The 17,389-nt window shown below is 34.4% G+C and overlaps 4 protein-coding genes across 4 annotated transcripts; all 4 read right to left on the reverse strand.

Annotated features, from left to right (window-relative positions):
• Nucleotides 1-7,361: 7,361 nt before the first annotated feature.
• Nucleotides 7,362-7,952, reverse strand: LOC139503347 (zinc finger MYM-type protein 2-like). Its single transcript, XM_071293119.1, has one exon. The coding sequence runs from the start codon at nucleotides 7,950-7,952 to the stop codon at nucleotides 7,362-7,364; it is 591 nt and encodes a 196-aa protein (XP_071149220.1).
• A 3,051-nt stretch (nucleotides 7,953-11,003) lies between these two features.
• LOC139503348 (uncharacterized) lies at nucleotides 11,004-11,537 on the reverse strand. Its single transcript, XM_071293120.1, has one exon. It carries the CDS (start codon nucleotides 11,535-11,537, stop codon nucleotides 11,004-11,006), a length of 534 nt encoding a protein of 177 aa, XP_071149221.1.
• Nucleotides 11,538-12,317: 780 nt separating this feature from the next.
• LOC139503349 (uncharacterized) lies at nucleotides 12,318-13,553 on the reverse strand. Its single transcript, XM_071293121.1, has one exon. The coding sequence runs from the start codon at nucleotides 13,551-13,553 to the stop codon at nucleotides 12,318-12,320; it is 1,236 nt and encodes a 411-aa protein (XP_071149222.1).
• Nucleotides 13,554-13,610: 57 nt separating this feature from the next.
• On the reverse strand, nucleotides 13,611-16,257 carry LOC139503350 (uncharacterized). Its single transcript, XM_071293122.1, has 2 exons — nucleotides 15,295-16,257; nucleotides 13,611-15,224 (listed from the first exon to the last, which is right to left on the reverse strand). The coding sequence occupies exons 1-2, from the start codon at nucleotides 16,255-16,257 to the stop codon at nucleotides 13,611-13,613; spliced, it is 2,577 nt and encodes an 858-aa protein (XP_071149223.1).
• Between the last annotated feature and the right edge of the window lie 1,132 nt (nucleotides 16,258-17,389).

A 17,389-nucleotide genomic window follows, 5' to 3' on the forward strand; every position in this document is an offset into this window, starting at 1 on the left:
AACTACTACCGGCTTCTTAGCAGTAATGTCTCTATTTTTTTTTCTTTTACAACCTCGTTTTCTGTCTAACCAAACCTCTCGCTTTATAACAATGTTAAAACATCCATTGGTAATGATTGTCAATGATACAATACAACTCCCTACACGAGACTAAGTACACATAAATTGCAAGCTGACGGCTACCGTACGCCCTTCATCAATTAGCAAAGTAAATACCACAACGTTATACAATTTAAACGAGAAAAAAAACGGCTTAATTTAAGTAGAGAATGATGAACGAAAAATCATCAATGTAACACAGCGACAAACAACAACCACTAAATTTACAGGCTCCTTACTTGAGGCAGATGATACATAGTGTTGAAGGTTAAATATGAAAGCGGGTGCCCAACCTTTCCTTATACAGTGGTGTGACAGTTCTACATCATATCACACTATACAATAATGTATTGACAGCCTCCAGGTCAAAGTCGCTTTGTTAGTATACATCGTTTCAAAGTCCAAGGAAGTGTCTATTAATTCTGACATGTCATAATTTGAAGATAAGCAGTTTGGTTACACAACCATGTCAATCATGTGTTAGAGTTTGGTAACAAAATCTATCTATGCCAATTATGTGTGAGAGTTTGCTTACACAATATATCCATGCAAATCATGTGTGAGAGTTTGGTAACACAATCTATCCAGGTCAATCATGTGTGAGAGTTTGGTTTCTCAATATATCCATGCCAATCATGTGTGATAGTTTGGATACACAATCTATCCATGTCAATCATGAATGAGAGTTTGGATACACAATACAATCATGTCAATCATGTGTTAGAGTTTTGATACACAATATATTCATGTCAATCATGTGTGAGAGTTTGGATACACAATCTATCCAAGTCAATCATGTGTGAGAGTTTGGTTACACAATATATCCATGTCAATCATGTGTGATAGTTTGGATACACAATCTATCCAAGTCAATCATGTGTGAGAGTTTGGTTACATAATTTATCCATGTCAATCATGTGTTAAGGTTTTGATACACAATATATCCATGTCAATCATGTGTGAGAGTTTGGTTACACAATATATCCATGTCAATCATGTGTGAGAGTTCGGTTACACAATATATCCATGTCAATCATGTGTGAGAGTTTGGATACACAATCTATCCATGTCAATCATGTGTGAGAGTTTGGTTACACAATATATCCATGTCAATCATGTGTGAGAGTTCGGTTACACAATATATCCATGTCAATCATGTGTTAGAGTTTTGATACACAATATATTCATGTCAATCATGTGTGAGAGTTTGGATACACAATCTATCCAAGTCAATCATGTGTGAGAGTTTGGTTACACAATATATCCATGTCAATCATGTGTGATAGTTTGGATACACAATCTATCCAAGTCAATCATGTGTGAGAGTTTGGTTACATAATTTATCCATGTCAATCATGTGTTAAGGTTTTGATACACAATATATCCATGTCAATCATGTGTGAGAGTTTGGTTACACAATATATCCATGTCAATCATGTGTGAGAGTTCGGTTACACAATATATCCATGTCAATCATGTGTGAGAGTTTGGATACACAATCTTTCCATGTCAATCATGAGTGAGAGTTTGGTTACTCAATCTATCCATATCAATCAAGTGTTAGAGTTTAGTTTCACAATTTATACATGTTAATCATGTGTGAGAGTTTGGATACGTAATATGTCCATGTCAATTATGTGTGAGAGTTTGAATACACAATCTATCCATGTCAATCATGTGTGAGAATTTGGGTACACAATTTATCCATGTCAATCATGTGTGAGAGTTTGGTTACATAATTTATCCATGTCAATCATGTGTTAAGGTTTTGATACACAATCTATCCAAGTCAGTCATGTGTGAGAGTTTGGTTACACAATATATCCATGTCAATCATGTGTGAGAGTTCGGTTACACAATATATCCATGTCAATCATGTTTGAGAGTTTGGATACACAATCTTTCCATGTCAATCATGAGTGAGAGTTGGGTACTCAATCTATCCATATTAATCAAGTGTTAGAGTTTAGTTTCACAATTTATCCATGTTAATCATGTGTGAGAGTTTGGATACGCAATATCTCCATGTCAATTATGTGTGAGAGTTTGAATACACAATATATCCATGTTAATCATGTGTGAGAATTTGGGTACACAATTTATCCATGTCAATCATGTGTGGGAGTTTGGTTACACAATCTATCCATGTCAATCATGTGTTAGAGTATGGTTACACAATCTATACATGTCAATCATGTGTGAGAGTGTAAATACACAATCTATCCATGTCAGTCATGTGTGAGAGTTTGGTTACACAATCTATCCATGTCAATCATGTGTTAGACAATGTTAGAGTTTGGATACACAATCTATCCATGTCAATCATGTGTTAGAGTTTGGTTGCACAATTTATCCATGTCAATCATGTGTTAGAGTTTGGTTACACAATATAGAGTTTGGTTACACAATCTATCCATGACAATCATGTGTTAGAGTTTGGATACACAATCTAGAGTTTGGTTGCACAATCTATCCATGTCAGTCATGTGTGAGAGTTTGGTTACACAATCTATCCATGTCAATCATGTGTTAGAGTTTGGTTGCACAATTTATCCATGTCAATCATGTGCTAGAGTTTGGTTACACAATCTAGAGTTTGGTTACACAATCTAGAGTTTGGTTACACAATCTAGAGTTTGGTTACACAATCTATCCATGACAATCATGTGTTAGAGTTTGGATACACAATCTAGAGTTTGGTTGCACAATTTATCCATGTCAATCATGTGTTAGAGTTTGGTTGCACAATTTATCCATGTCAATCATGTGTTAGAGTTTGGTTACACAATCTAGAGTTTGGTTACACAATCTAGAGTTTGGTTACACAATCTATCCATGACAATCATGTGTTAGAGTTTGGATACACAATCTAGAGTTTGGTTGCACAATTTATCCATGTCAATCATGTGTGAGAGTTTGGTTACACAATCTAGAGTTTGGTTACACAATCTATCCATGTCAATCATGTGTTAGAGTATGGATACACCATATATCCATGTCAATCATGTGTGAGAGTTTGGATACACAATCTATCTTGGTCAATCATGCGTTAGAGGTTGGTTGCAGAATCTATCCATGTCGATCATGTGTTACATTTTCTATATAAGCAATTTTGATTGATAAAGCAATTCAGTTGGGTGTTAATGTTCTTATAGATTTTTTATTTGAAGGTGAAATATAAGAAGTACATTATATAGCAAATCTTGGAAAAAAAGTATATACACAACTAGACTATGAGGTAATAAAACATATATCATATATGTTCATTAAAAAAAATAAGAGTATGTGATTATTTTATTTATCAATGATTACATTTCTAGAATAAACTGTTAAATCTTATTGCTATAAGAAACAAAAAAATTAGAATTGATTTTAAAATCATCGCTTTTGATCTGTTTACGTACATGTATATATAATATGTAAAAATAATTGAATACGCAATATATCCATGTCAATCATGTGTTAGAGTTTTGATACACAATATATTCATGTCAATCATGTGTGAGAGTTTGGTTACACAATTTATCCATGTCAATCATGTGTGATAGTTTGGTTACACAATCTATCCAAGTCAATCATGTGTGAGAGTTTGGTTACACAATATATCCATGTCAATCATGTGTGAGAGTTTGGTTACACAATTTATCCATGTCAATCATGTGTGATAGTTTGGATACACAATCTATCCAAGTCAATCATGTGTGAGAGTTTGGTTACATAATTTATCCATGTCAATCATGTGTTAAGGTTTTGATACACAATATATCCATGTCAATCATGTGTGAGAGTTTGGTTACACAATATATCCATGTCAATCATGTGTGAGAGTTCGGTTACACAATATATCCATGTCAATCATGTGTGAGAGTTTGGATACACAATCTTTCCATGTCAATCATGAGTGAGAGTTTGGTTACTCAATCTATCCATATCAATCAAGTGTTAGAGTTTAGTTTCACAATTTATACATGTTAATCATGTGTGAGAGTTTGGATACGTAATATCTCCATGTCAATTATGTGTGAGAGTTTGAATACACAATATATCCATGTCAATCATGTGTGAGAATTTGGGTACACAATTTATCCATGTCAATCATGTGTGAGAGTTTGGTTACATAATTTATCCATGTCAATCATGTGTTAAGGTTTTGATACACAATCTTTCCATGTCAATCATGAGTGAGAGTTTGGTTACTCAATCTATCCATATCAATCAAGTGTTAGAGTTTAGTTTCACAATTTATACATGTTAATCATGTGTGAGAGTTTGGATACGCAATATCTCCATGTCAATTATGTGTGAGAGTTTGAATACACAATCTATCCATGTTAATCATGTGTGAGAATTTGGGTACACAATTTATCCATGTCAATCATGTGTGGGAGTTTGGTTACACAATCTATCCATGTCAATCATGTGTTAGAGTTTGGTTACACAATCTATACATGTCAATCATGTGTGAGAGTGTAAATACACAATCTATCCATGTCAGTCATGTGTGAGAGTTTGGTTACACAATCTATCCATGTCAATCATGTGTTAGACAATGTTAGAGTTTGGATACACAATCTATCCATGTCAATCATGTGTTAGAGTTTGGTTGCACAATTTATCCATGTCAATCATGTGTTAGAGTTTGGTTACACAATATAGAGTTTGGTTACACAATCTATCCATGACAATCATGTGTTAGAGTTTGGATACACAATCTAGAGTTTGGTTGCACAATCTATCCATGTCAGTCATGTGTGAGAGTTTGGTTACACAATCTATCCATGTCAATCATGTGTTAGAGTTTGGTTACACAATCTAGAGTTTGGTTACACAATCTATCCATGACAATCATGTGTTAGAGTTTGGATACACAATCTAGAGTTTGGTTGCACAATTTATCCATGTCAATCATGTGTGAGAGTTTGGTTATGCAATGCATAACAAATTGGGATTAATCATATTAATGTATAAAAAAAACAATAACAACTTAGGATTTACCATTGTATTTAATAAAAACTCTGACACATCGGGTCTTACCTAAGCATTGCATACACACTATCATTATTTAAGATTAACAATAGCGATTCTTTAAAACTGTAATCACTTGTGATTAATCAAAACAATGCATAAAAATAAACTTTTACCACTTGTGATTAACCAAAGCAGTGCATAAAAACTGTTACCACTTTGGGATTTACCTGCCAATGATACGATCAATTGATATATCCTGCCGAACTGAATAAATACTAACAGTGAAACATGGCTGTATATCTTTAACCGGGAACTTGATACCAGAATCAATGATAAAAGAGATGATTTGACATAATTTTCAATTTTTAGATATGACCTTTACTTGACAACCATCTCATGGTGTTTATCTCAAATTAAACCATTGTTGTGAAATTTTTCTATTCAATAAGCGTGGATTCTTTTTCAAGAATCCACTGTGCTTGAACAATGAGAGAGCCTTTGGCAAAACTCATTAAGGCTACAATAGCTCATTATCGAGTAATGTTGCCTGACGAGTATTTATCACTGAACCTTCGGTCCGATAAATCTGAAATAAGTTCAATTACAAAAATGAAAAGACACTGCATTTAACTTTTATTCACGTTAACATTAACATTTATATTAATGTCTAATTCCTGGTTTCCAATACAGATTTTTTTCGACACTTCCTGATTTTTAGGAACACCACCGCGAATAATTCCACATGCGTCTCGTCGCATTGTATCGCTAGTTCTTTTGTTCTCCCTCACAGCATCACTCCGGTGTCCAGTTACCTCTGATATAATTTGTTCATCAACACCACATTCATACAAACGGGTTGCAGCTGTTGCACGTAATGAATGGTTTGACATAAATCCACCGAGTCCTGCTTCTGTGCACATTTTCCCGACGGTTGCAGATAGGGTGTTTATGCCAATTGGTTGTGCTGTGTACCAAATGTTTTCCTTTGGTTTAAATCAATGCCTCAGATAAAAAAAACATTATTTTTTGTCTGTTCTGGGCTGAAATGAAAAAGTTGAAGCTTTAATAAAAAAAAATCTAATTAGGCATTTATAACAATATCTATTTGTAACTTTGATTCTAAGGGAGTTAGGGAAACTGACAATCCTGCTCAATTAAGATTAAGAATCGAAAACTTATGATACTTGCATGATTTTGAACGCCTCGAATAGGAAAAATAAATTCTATACCAAATCAATACAGAATTACTATAATCAATGTGAGCAATGGATTCCGTAAATACTATTTAATATATATAAAGAGTTGTCCTTCAACAAGAACATTCATGAAATATTTGCCACTGGACGTTAAGCAACCAACAATCAATCAATCAACATTTAATTCTAAACTGAGTAAAACAAAATTAGCAACATATATTTTAACTTAAGAATAAATATATTAAAATGTCCAAAATTGGGAAATAATTTGTAAACTTTGAACTAATGTAAAAGCACAACAGATCGTATATATGTTCTCTTTAACGCCAATGTATTTATGTCTATACTTAGAAGTGTTTTATTGTAAATATAAACTCTACAAATTTGCTGCTAACCTTTTTTAATTACTGAGTATACTATATATAATTGCATGAAACAATTGTTCAAGTACACCTTTAGAGTACGCCCAGCTTAAGTGACTCGGCATGAAGTTATGGTGATTATAAACAATAATACATGTACGATAACATAACATGGACGAACATGTGAGTATTTTTTATTCTTAAAAGGTTATCAACAAAATTCTTAAAAACAGTCTAGGGTTTTGAAAAAAATATAAAAATTCCTGCAAGCTCACAATTGTACTTAGACACGGACCATTCATTTTTTCAGGGGTACGAGTTTTTATAATTATAAATTATTTGATTTTGAATTTTAAACAAACTCATAATTGTTTTTGGATGAGCTTGTTTCCATTGTGATTGGTGAATTAATAGATAAAATTGAGTTGTAAAAGAATACGCCATTAAAAAAAGAATGTTTGCTCTCATTGTCGAAGAACATGGTATGTCCCTATAAAAAAAAATCATACAGAAGAAGTTAATCAGAATAATTTAAATCAGTCGTCTTTTCTGCTGCTGTTTGAATGTAAAATAACTCGCAAGTTGGAAAATCGACCACAGTGAGGGGCTGAATTATTTGTTTTTTTTGACGTAAGTTGTTAAATGTAAATTGCGTGAAATGTCAAAATAACTTGTTACATAATTTATACATAGCATTAGTCATTAAATGTGCTACAATTTAAGTTTATCTATATACTTACCAATGATCAATGTACTTCTTGTATAGTCGAACTATACATCTATCTGGGTTGGCTGTATCTTCGTAGGCGTAGACTTGTTTCTGTTTAATTCGTCTTGTTTTTAATCCACCTTGATTACTCTTCGAAATATCTTCGGAATATTTTAGGCAAGTCTCTCCATTTCTTTCCAATATAGTAATTTGGGAATTATTCATTCTCAAGTTTCTGTGCTCTTTTCCAGCCCGAAGAGCGAAGTGTAATCCAATCAAATACAATATGGTGTCCACTAGCCTTGATGGGTTACTGTCACCTAAAATCCCTCTCTGCCACAAAAGTTCTTCCTCCTCAACTAGAATAGTTTCCGCTTTCTTCTTGTTAATGCCTAGTCCTGCTGCTGCCCTCTGTTTCATGGTGAAATCCAAGGTGTTTTTCACTTGTAAAAAGGCATCCTCGTTCAGGAACTTATAACATTTTCCTTTTTGTTCAAAATGCATTTGAATGTTAATCAAAATCTCGTACAATGTTTGACCCGGATAATCTTCATCATTTTCTTTTATAACTTCGCATACGAATCTAGATAAGGAATAACACAGTTCATCTTTTGTCATTTCTTCAATATCAGGTGCAATACAACTTATATTCTCGTCGCGTTTCGCCAATTCATTTCTTTCCAACTGCCATTTTTAAAAACATTTATCGCCCATCTCATCTTTTTCTTTGTAGTATCAGCAATACTGAAAATAGAAGACAATTTGTCAGATTAAAAGCGAAGACATAAAGTGCATATCCCTAATTTAAATTTATGATCATACAGTACCCTTTTCTCATTGATGTAGCAACATAAGATATTTCGGTGATTCTATATTTATTTTCATTCTATAGCTCATTTCTACGCAATTAATTGATAAATGCATACAGTTTCATCATAAATACTTAATATATACGAAATATTTGCCACTGGACGTTAATCAACCAACAGTCAATCAATTATTTAACATTCCGAACAAAATCTATTTCCTTGATTCTTCTTAGTTGCAGTCTCAACTACGAATATAGAATTCTCTGCCAAACTTCTATAATGTAACTAACATGCATTCGGAAATTAGCTCTAAATCATTCTTTATTCATTTAAAAGGTTATCAGAAATAAAGATTATAAGTTATCAAATATAATTCATAGAGATTTTTTTATAAATAACTAACATGAATTATCTTAAGTTTGTTGGTTAAGGAAGGTTTCATATATTATTACAGCTAATTTACTTCTGCTTGTAGAGTGAAACTTTGGTTGGCTTGCTTGCTTTGTTTGTATAATTGCTTATTCAAGCTTTGTAATTAAGATTGACATCTCTAAACAATATATATATGACATAGTCAAACCTGTATATATATCATATTTGAATTTAATTGAACTTGATTGTACAATATACAAACAAAGCAAGCAAGCTAACCAAAGTCTTCCTCTACATGCATTAGGAAATTAGCTGTAAAATGATTTTTTATATACCGAAAACCAGACATTTATCAAACATAATTATATGATATATGGAATTTGAAAAAAGAAAAGAAATCATGATGTATCGATTACTATGGAACTGACACATACTTACTATAAGTACACGGAAAAGGCAAAGAAACGACAGTTTTATAGCCGTTCTTTATATCCAAAAAGTAATAGAAACGATTTCGACATGGGTTAAAAACTCGCACTTTACTTAATTTCAAGATGGAACCTAACCCGAACTAAGAGGAATTGTTTGCGATATATATCGATCACAGCTTTGTGTAAATCAACTTAATGCGTACTTATATGTGTATTATCCCCTTCCACCGTTTGACTGATACTGTATACATTTAAGAAAAAACAATATTTTTTCCTTTTAACTGCAATTCTTTTAATCTCGTCGTCAGACACGATTCTTTTTAATTCTTTTGTTGGTGTTTTCTGGACCGGTTACAGTTGCAGCAATGGCGATGGATGGATGTTGGGTCTCGATTTGTTCAGCCCATGCAGCTAGGTCATCGTCAATTTTAGCAGATTCTAGGTCTAGGTCTGAGTTACCATTCCCAATGAGGCTAAACACATCATCTTGATCAAGCAATTGAAAGTCTGCAGTTTGTATATCTTCCAATTCATCTGGAACTGGTAATCCAAAAAGGGAGCATATGTCTTCAGCTGGTTCATCAGGTTCTTGGAAAAAACGATTCTGCGTCAAGAATATGTCGTCTCCGTCTTGAAACATGTTGTGCAGTATGTTTAATTAGATTATGCCTTGCTTAAATACACTTTAATACACATTCGGATTATTTCTTTATTTTTTACTCCGAATAAATTTTAGAAAAGAGCTCATGATGAGTTAAAATTAGAAAAACAGTACATTTTGTTAAATGAAGGCTCGATGCAGGAATTATAAGGTATAAAGGGATGAATAAATTTATCGTATTACAATGGTATCATTAAAAAAAGTTAAGAAATCTGACCTATTTTCGATACAAACTTTTTATATTAATTCAATTACAATAAAATAAAAATATCAATGAAAAAAAAAGTTTTGTTAAAAAAAAATCCCCTTTACTGGGCAGTATCGTCTTTCTATAGTTAGCTTGCAGTTCAAAGGTATATATTGTTGCGGAGACGATTTGAAATGTGCAGTGGAATAAATTGTTTCATATAAAGTTCGACGATTTGGGATTTGGGAGTTCGACGATAACGTTATACCAATAGCATTATTATATCCATATCACATAACTAACGAATGTTTGCTAATAACTACGTTTTAATCCAATATTTACAATATATACAATTTTCGTAATACAATTTCACAACATTGTTTTCGATGTTAACTTATCGCATGATAAAGACGATCTGTTTACGTCTGAACATTAGACATCAAATTTCACACTAATTTAACCTGATTCCCAGAGATGATCAAATCAAAGTAATTAAATTAAATAGCCACAGCTGCACGTGCAGACGATTTTTACTTGAACTCTAAATGACTAGACTGACCTACTGAAGGTGTCATCAAATTTAGGAATACCGTTAAGATTAACCATTAACTTTCTACACAGTAATAAATTCTTTGGAAAATACTGTTATCTTTAACTAATCTTAGCAGACAAAAATGTAGCTCTATTTCAACATAATTATATTGAAAATTAACGATACAAATAAACTTGCAAAATTATAAGTGCAATCAATAAAAACCGATTTCTACTCTTAAAAAATCCTAACTATAAACAATCATACTAATAAAAACTAAAAAGCTATTGTCTTCAATTCATTCTCCCCCTCTTGATTGCTCTAAGCCAATCAAACAAACAATAATTAAACGATATAAAACTGTCTTTGGTCTAAGTTCAATTGTCAAATCTAAAACTATTTCAAAATATTTAACTGTCTAAATTCAAATGAAAATATATGTCCACATTTATACTTCAATTATTTATCACTGTCATTTTCGGAGGTTTCGATCTCTAACGGGCACAGTTTGTTATTGGTCTTATTAATACAGTTTGTCCAAGTGAAACTTTTGCAACGCGAACATGTCCATCTTTGCCAGGGAAAACTTCGATTATTCTGCCAAGCGGCCAATGTCCTCTCGGAGCGTTCGGATTCATTACAAGCACAATATCATCGGTTTTCATGTCCCTTTTTGTTTAAGTCCACTTGTCACGTTTGTTAAGTCCCGGCAACCATTCTCTAATCCAACGTTTCCAAAAATGTCTAATTAATTCCTGTATTCTTCTCCATCGTTTTCTCGGGTTAAAATCAGTATTATCAACGGTTTCTGGAGCGAAATGACCACCTAATTGTCCGTGCAAGAAGTGATTCGGTGTTAAAGGTGTATCATCTTTCGGATCGGCAGATTGGTACGTAAGCGGTCTCGAATTTATCAGTGCTTCAGCTCCGGTAAATGCTGTTAAACGTTCCTCATCATTAATGTCTGCATTTCCTAATATTGCATAAATAGCTCTTTTTGCCGATTTTATCATCGTCTCGTGAATACCACCAAAATGCGGAGTTAACGGTGGGTTGAAATGCCACTTAATCCCTTGGTTACTAATTGAATTATGTATTTTATCCTTGTCTAAAAGCGCACACACAAGTTCTTTCAGTTCTCTATTTGCTCCAACAAAATTAGTTCCATTGTCTGAAATCATCTCTTTCGGAAGACCTCGCCTGTTCACCATCCGATAAAATGCGTTAAGAAATGAGTCCGTATCTAATCCAAATGCTACTTCCAAATGCACTGCGCGTGACGCTAAACATGTAAATAGACATAAGTATCTTTTCTGACGTCGTTTTCCTCTGCCCTGAACAGTTATGAACGGTCCACCAAAATCAACTGCTGTACGAGCGAAAGCATGTTAAGGTGTTTTGAAACGAATTTCCGGTAACGGAGCCATCACTTGCTCGGCAACTTTAGCTTTCTTCTTACGACACGTATAACACTCATGTTCATATTCTCTTATTTCTTCTCTCCCTGAAATAATCCAAAATCGTGACGATAATGCTGGAAATGTTTGATTTGTCCCACTAACATGTTTTCCAAGTTCGTGATATCGTTTCACAATAAGCTTCGTGACCCAATTTTTTCGTGGTAATATTATTGGATATCTTGCATCAAACGATAGAAATTCGGCGTTCTCTAAACGTCCATCACATCTGATTAGTCCATTTTCATCAATTCGCGGTTGTAATCCTAGCAATTTGCTGGTTTTCGGTAAATCTTTACTTTTCATAAGAGCGTTGTATTCGTCTGAAAATGCCTCCCTTTGTGCATTTTTGATTATATCCAACTCGACATCTGCATATTCTACGGTAGATAAACTACCTTTACGACGTTGTTTTTGCTTTAGTCTGCAATTGTCAATGAATCTGTGCACATACGCTTGTACACGAACTAGTCTTACGACACTAGAATAACGTACGGGATCTAAACGCCAATCTAAATCATTATTATGAATACTTTACAGTGTAGTATGTTTATCGCTTGTTTTCTTTTGACACTTAAGTTCGGTATCACGTACGTTTTCTATCTGAATATTAGTGTCCGGCCATTGTGGTTCCTCATCTTGTAGAAATTCCGGTCCATTCCACCAAATTACGTCCGACTGTAATTGTTCAACGGTTCTACCTCTAGATACTAAATCTGCCGGGTTAACTTTTGTTGGCACATGTCGCCATTGTTGAGGATGCGATGACGTGTGAATCTCTCCAATTCGATTCGCTACAAATGGCTTGTACTCTCTACTCCTGCCTCTAATCCAATACAAAACGTTCATACTGTCTGACCAGAATGTCATATTATCATCGGGCACTTCTAATGCGTGTTTAACTGAAAGTGCTAATCTTAATCCTAAAACTGCGGCCATTAACTCAAGTCTTGGAATGCTGACTGAAGTTAAAGGAGCAACTCTGGATTTCGCTGCTATAAATCTCGTAGATATCATTCCACTCTTATACTCGTGTCTAGCATATATAACTGATCCATGAGCCTCCTGAGAAGCGTCGCTGAATGTGTGTAGACTCGTTAAAACAATGTCTTCGTTTAACTGCAAACATCTCGGTATTTTAATACAACATAGTTCATCAAGTTCACGGAACCACTCTCTAGATTTTTCAACAAGTTCTTCGTCTAACTGGTCGTCCCAGTCTAGTCCTGCTGTCCACATCTCTTGTAGTAGTAGTTTTCCTCTTATTGGGTACGGCGCAATAAATCCTAACGGATCGAATAACGTAGCAACTTTGCTTAGAATGTTTCGTTTAGTAAATTTAAAATCAACTGCCGGTGGATTAACTTTAAACATGAATATGTCATTGTCTACCTGCCATATAACTCCTAGAGTTTTCACTGACGGTAAATATCCCTCATCGAGATCGACTTGTGACGCGCGATCTTCTTCTGGTATGCATTGTAAAACTGTCTTTGAATTCGATAGCCATTTCCGTGCATACATCCCTGCCTTTGCCCATAACTGTGATAGCTGATTATAAAGTTCGATGCCTTGTTCATCGTTGATTACGGAGTCCATACTGTCGTCCATGTATGTAGATTCGAGAACTGTTTCGGCGGCTCGTGGATATGAATCTTTTGTCATTTCGGCATGTTTTATAGAAACAAACTGAGCTTGGAATGGAGACGAATTTACTCCAAAAACAACACTATTGAATTCATATTCCTCTGGTACTTGGTCAGTTTTCATTGCGCGCCATAAAAATCTGTGATACGGCCTGTCGTCTGGTGCAATTTTAATTCTCAATTACATTTCGGCGATGTCACAAACAAGTGCAACGGGGTATTTTCTGAAGCGTAATAATACATCTAATAAATCTTGCTGTAACTTTGGACCTTGATGAATAGTGTGATTTAGCGAAATCCCCTGAAATTTTGCGGACGCATCAAATACAATCCTCGTTTTAGTTGTTTCCTTGTCCGGTCTTACTACCGGGAAATGCGGCAAATACCATTTTCCTGTTACGGTCTCCTCCTTTGTCGATACTTTGCGAACATATCCTTTCTCAATATATTTCTCTATTGTTTGTGTATAAACATTAGCAATACTCGGGTCTTTGTTTAATCTTTTTTCTGTATTTGCTAATCTACTTAATGCCATATTATAATTGTTCGGTAATGAAGGTGTGTCGTCTTTCCACGGTACTTTAACTTCGTAGTGTCCATCCTTAAAATCCAAAGATTGCTCTACCTTTGACAACGCTTTTTGCTCATCACTGCTTAGAAACACGTTTTCGCTTGGTGTTTTGACATTTTCGATTTCCCAAAACTTCCTAACAATGTTATCTAAATCGTTTCGATCCTCTTGTCCACGAACAAAATAAGTTCGGTTAAATAGTGTCTGATCCTGTCCGCTATTCGGATCTCCGATGCACGTCCAACCTAACGGTGTTAGTCTAGCAATTGGCTCTCCAGGTTTACCACGTATATCTCTATAAGAATAATGTAGATCCGCATAGTCCAGTCCGATCAACATATCAACAGTAGGTCTCTTTCCTAGATTCGGAAATTTAATCCCTGCAAGATGGTCCCATTTCCGAGCGTGTTGTTTCCAGTCAACTGGCTGTAAACTTCCGGTTACACGGTTAGTAGTGAATGCGACTATTTTGGCGTCTGTCTGACCATTGTGACTTTGAAGTCTTACCTCGACTGGCATAGTTTCAAATGTTTCAACATTGTCATTTAACACATTAACTGTCACTTTCTGAACTTGTCCTTGAAGTCCCAATTCGGCGGCAACATCAGCGTTGATATACGTTTTCGTACTTGCGTCATCAAGTAATGCATTAACACTTACGGTACGGTTTCCATTTTTCAATATTACAGGTACTGTTCTAAGTGCAACGAAGTTTGATTTTCTGTCTCGGCCAATCATTGTGCGATCCCGATTCTCCCCCTCAGTGGCGGCGTCTGTATTTTCCTTCTTTTCAGCAGCATAGTTCTGTTTTGTTTTCGATTCGGTTCTCACTGGAACTTTTGGCTCACTGAACGATTGTTTATCTCTGTGTAAAAGTCTATTGTGCACTTCTTTGCATCCACCCAAGTTACATGCTCTACTTCTCGGACACTGTCTGCCTACGTGATCATGTCCTAAGCAACGATAACACAACTGTAAACGTTTTGCGGTATCCCATCTCTTGTTAACGGTTAACTTCCGAAATTCATCACACTTCCAAACTCCATGATTACCGTTACAACACTTGCACACCCTATTTCCGGTATAGCTTTCATTTTGCGATTCTCCAAAAAATGTTCTTAATCCATCCCTACGATTTCCTTTATAATTCCGCTGTGAATTGCTACTAGAGTTTGCACTTAATCCATGTATTGTTTCTGAGGCTATAGTTTGAAACTCTGCTTCCTGTAAAATCCACTCACGTAGACATTCAACTGATTCTGTTTTTCTGCTTTCGAATATCCAACGATGATACCTCGACAACATAGATTCTGTCATCTTTCGCTGCAATTTGTTGTACAAAGAACCATTTTTTAAACCCTTCGAAACGACCTGCTTCTTTCAAGTTCACAACTGCTATATCCAGTAAATCTGCAAAATGTTCTATGTCTTTAGCGATACCTTCTCTCATAGGTTTAAAGTTTTCAAGTTCTTCTATATACAGGGTTATTTGTCTTCGTTGTCCTCCATACTTTCTTTCTAAGCGCTCCTTTGCGGCATCATACGCAACTGCTGAATGTCCTAAATTTTCGATAACTTGTAACGCTTCACCTTCCACATATTGTCTTAGTTGTAATAATTTATATTCCTTTGTCGCCGGTGCTTGGTCGATACATGCTAGAAATGCAGCTTCCCAGCTCTGGTAGTTTCTTTTATCTCCTTTAAATATCGGTATTGCAACTCTTTTTAATTGTTTCCACATGTCGCTTCCTAATTCTGACTTCAATTGCTTGTTGTTATTTTCTTCTTTCGTAGTTTGTTCAAATTCTGGTTTAACTTCCTTTTCTTTAGTTACATGTTTTCTTTCCACTTTATTTTCGGAATTCACATTATCTTGTTTTGATATTCTAGATACACTGGATCCAACGCTTGACGCAACTTTGCTCTCGATCAAATAGTCACGACACTCATTTTCTGCGTCTGTAAATTCTTCTTCGATTTTTTCCATCTCTTTTGTTGTTTTCATCACATTTTGAATGTCATTTCTATGCTTGTATTTGTCGTATAAATTCCCCATAATATCCATCGCTTTTTCTTCTGCATTTATCAGTTTCTCTTGAATTACTTTTAATTCTTCACGATCCGGAAAATCTTCTTCAAGAATTTGTAGTAATGAATGTCTAGTTTTTGTGAATGCCGATTTCGCTTTCGCTTTTTCCTTCTTAAGATCTTCTAATTGTAAACTTTCGTCCGGTTGAGCAATTACAGTTTCGTCCATTTTGTCTCACTCGCTTGCCGCTGCTTCGATTTCCAAATCCCAATTACTCATTTTCTCACAATACGATTACGATTAAAGTTCTTTGAACCACGCTCTGCCACCAAAATGTTGCGGAGACGATTTGAAATGTGCAGTGGAATAAATTGTTTCATATAAAGTTCGACGATTTGGGATTTGGGAGTTCGACGATAACGTTATACCAATAGCATTATTATATCCATATCACATAACTAACGAATGTTTGCTAATAACTACGTTTTAATCCAATATTTACAATATATACAATCATTTTCGTAATACAATTTCACAACATTGTTTTCGATGTTAACTTATCGCATGATAAAGACGATCTGTTTACGTCTGAACATTAGACATCAAATTTCACACTAATTTAACCTGATTCCCAGAGATGATCAAAACAAAGTAATTAAATTAAATAGCCACAGCTGCACGTGCAGACGATTTTTACTTGAACTCTAAATGACTAGACTGACCTACTGAAGGTGTCATAAAATTTAGGAATACCGTTAAGATTAACCATTAACTTTCTACACAGTAATAAATTCTTTGGAAAATTCTGTTATCTTTAACTAATCTTAGCAGACGAAAATGTAGCTCTATTTCAACATAATTATATTGAAAATTAACGATAAAAATAAACTTGCAAAATTATAAGTGCAATCAATAAAAACCGATTTCTACTCTATTAAAAAATCCTAACTATAAACAATCATACTAATAAAAACTAAAAAGCTATTGTCTTCAATTCATATATCTTTTATTTTATATTAAGCCAGTCGTGAATAAACGAAAAATTTAAATAAATTTTATGAATTGACATTGAATCTTGGAAAGTAAAATATTGTTTCAACTATGTTTTTAAATTTTTTTACGACAACTGCTTAAAAACAGTATCTAAAAGGTACAATTGCCAATGTACTTATTGGATATTAAAAATAAATAGAACATTTCAGATGACTTTCAATTCATAAATTCACATTAGCACAGCTTCAATTGAGCGATTTTAGTTTTTTTTTAGCTGACTCAAAGATCATTGTAAATTTCGAATTGTAAAATTTCACGTACACTTTTGAGTAACCCTCTCCACCAATCCAACCCCAGCCCTGTCATT

The sequence above is a fragment of the Mytilus edulis genome, chromosome 14 (genome assembly GCF_963676685.1).
Source record: "Mytilus edulis chromosome 14, xbMytEdul2.2, whole genome shotgun sequence".
In the NCBI taxonomy this organism is placed as follows: domain Eukaryota; kingdom Metazoa; phylum Mollusca; class Bivalvia; order Mytilida; family Mytilidae; genus Mytilus; species Mytilus edulis.

Excerpts from the sequence above, each read along its gene's own strand:
- LOC139503347 (XM_071293119.1), bottom strand. The coding sequence starts at position 7,952 with ATGACAAAAGATGAACTGTGTTATTCCTTATCTAGATTCGTATGCGAA.
- LOC139503348 (XM_071293120.1), bottom strand. The coding sequence starts at position 11,537 with ATGGTGAACAGGCGAGGTCTTCCGAAAGAGATGATTTCAGACAATGGA.
- LOC139503349 (XM_071293121.1), bottom strand. The coding sequence starts at position 13,553 with ATGAAAACTGACCAAGTACCAGAGGAATATGAATTCAATAGTGTTGTT.
- LOC139503350 (XM_071293122.1), bottom strand. The coding sequence starts at position 16,257 with ATGGACGAAACTGTAATTGCTCAACCGGACGAAAGTTTACAATTAGAA. Across the intron at positions 15,225-15,294 it reads ACAGAATCTATGTTGTCGAG|GAAGCAGAGTTTCAAACTAT; the intron begins GTATCATCGTTG and ends TGGATTTTACAG.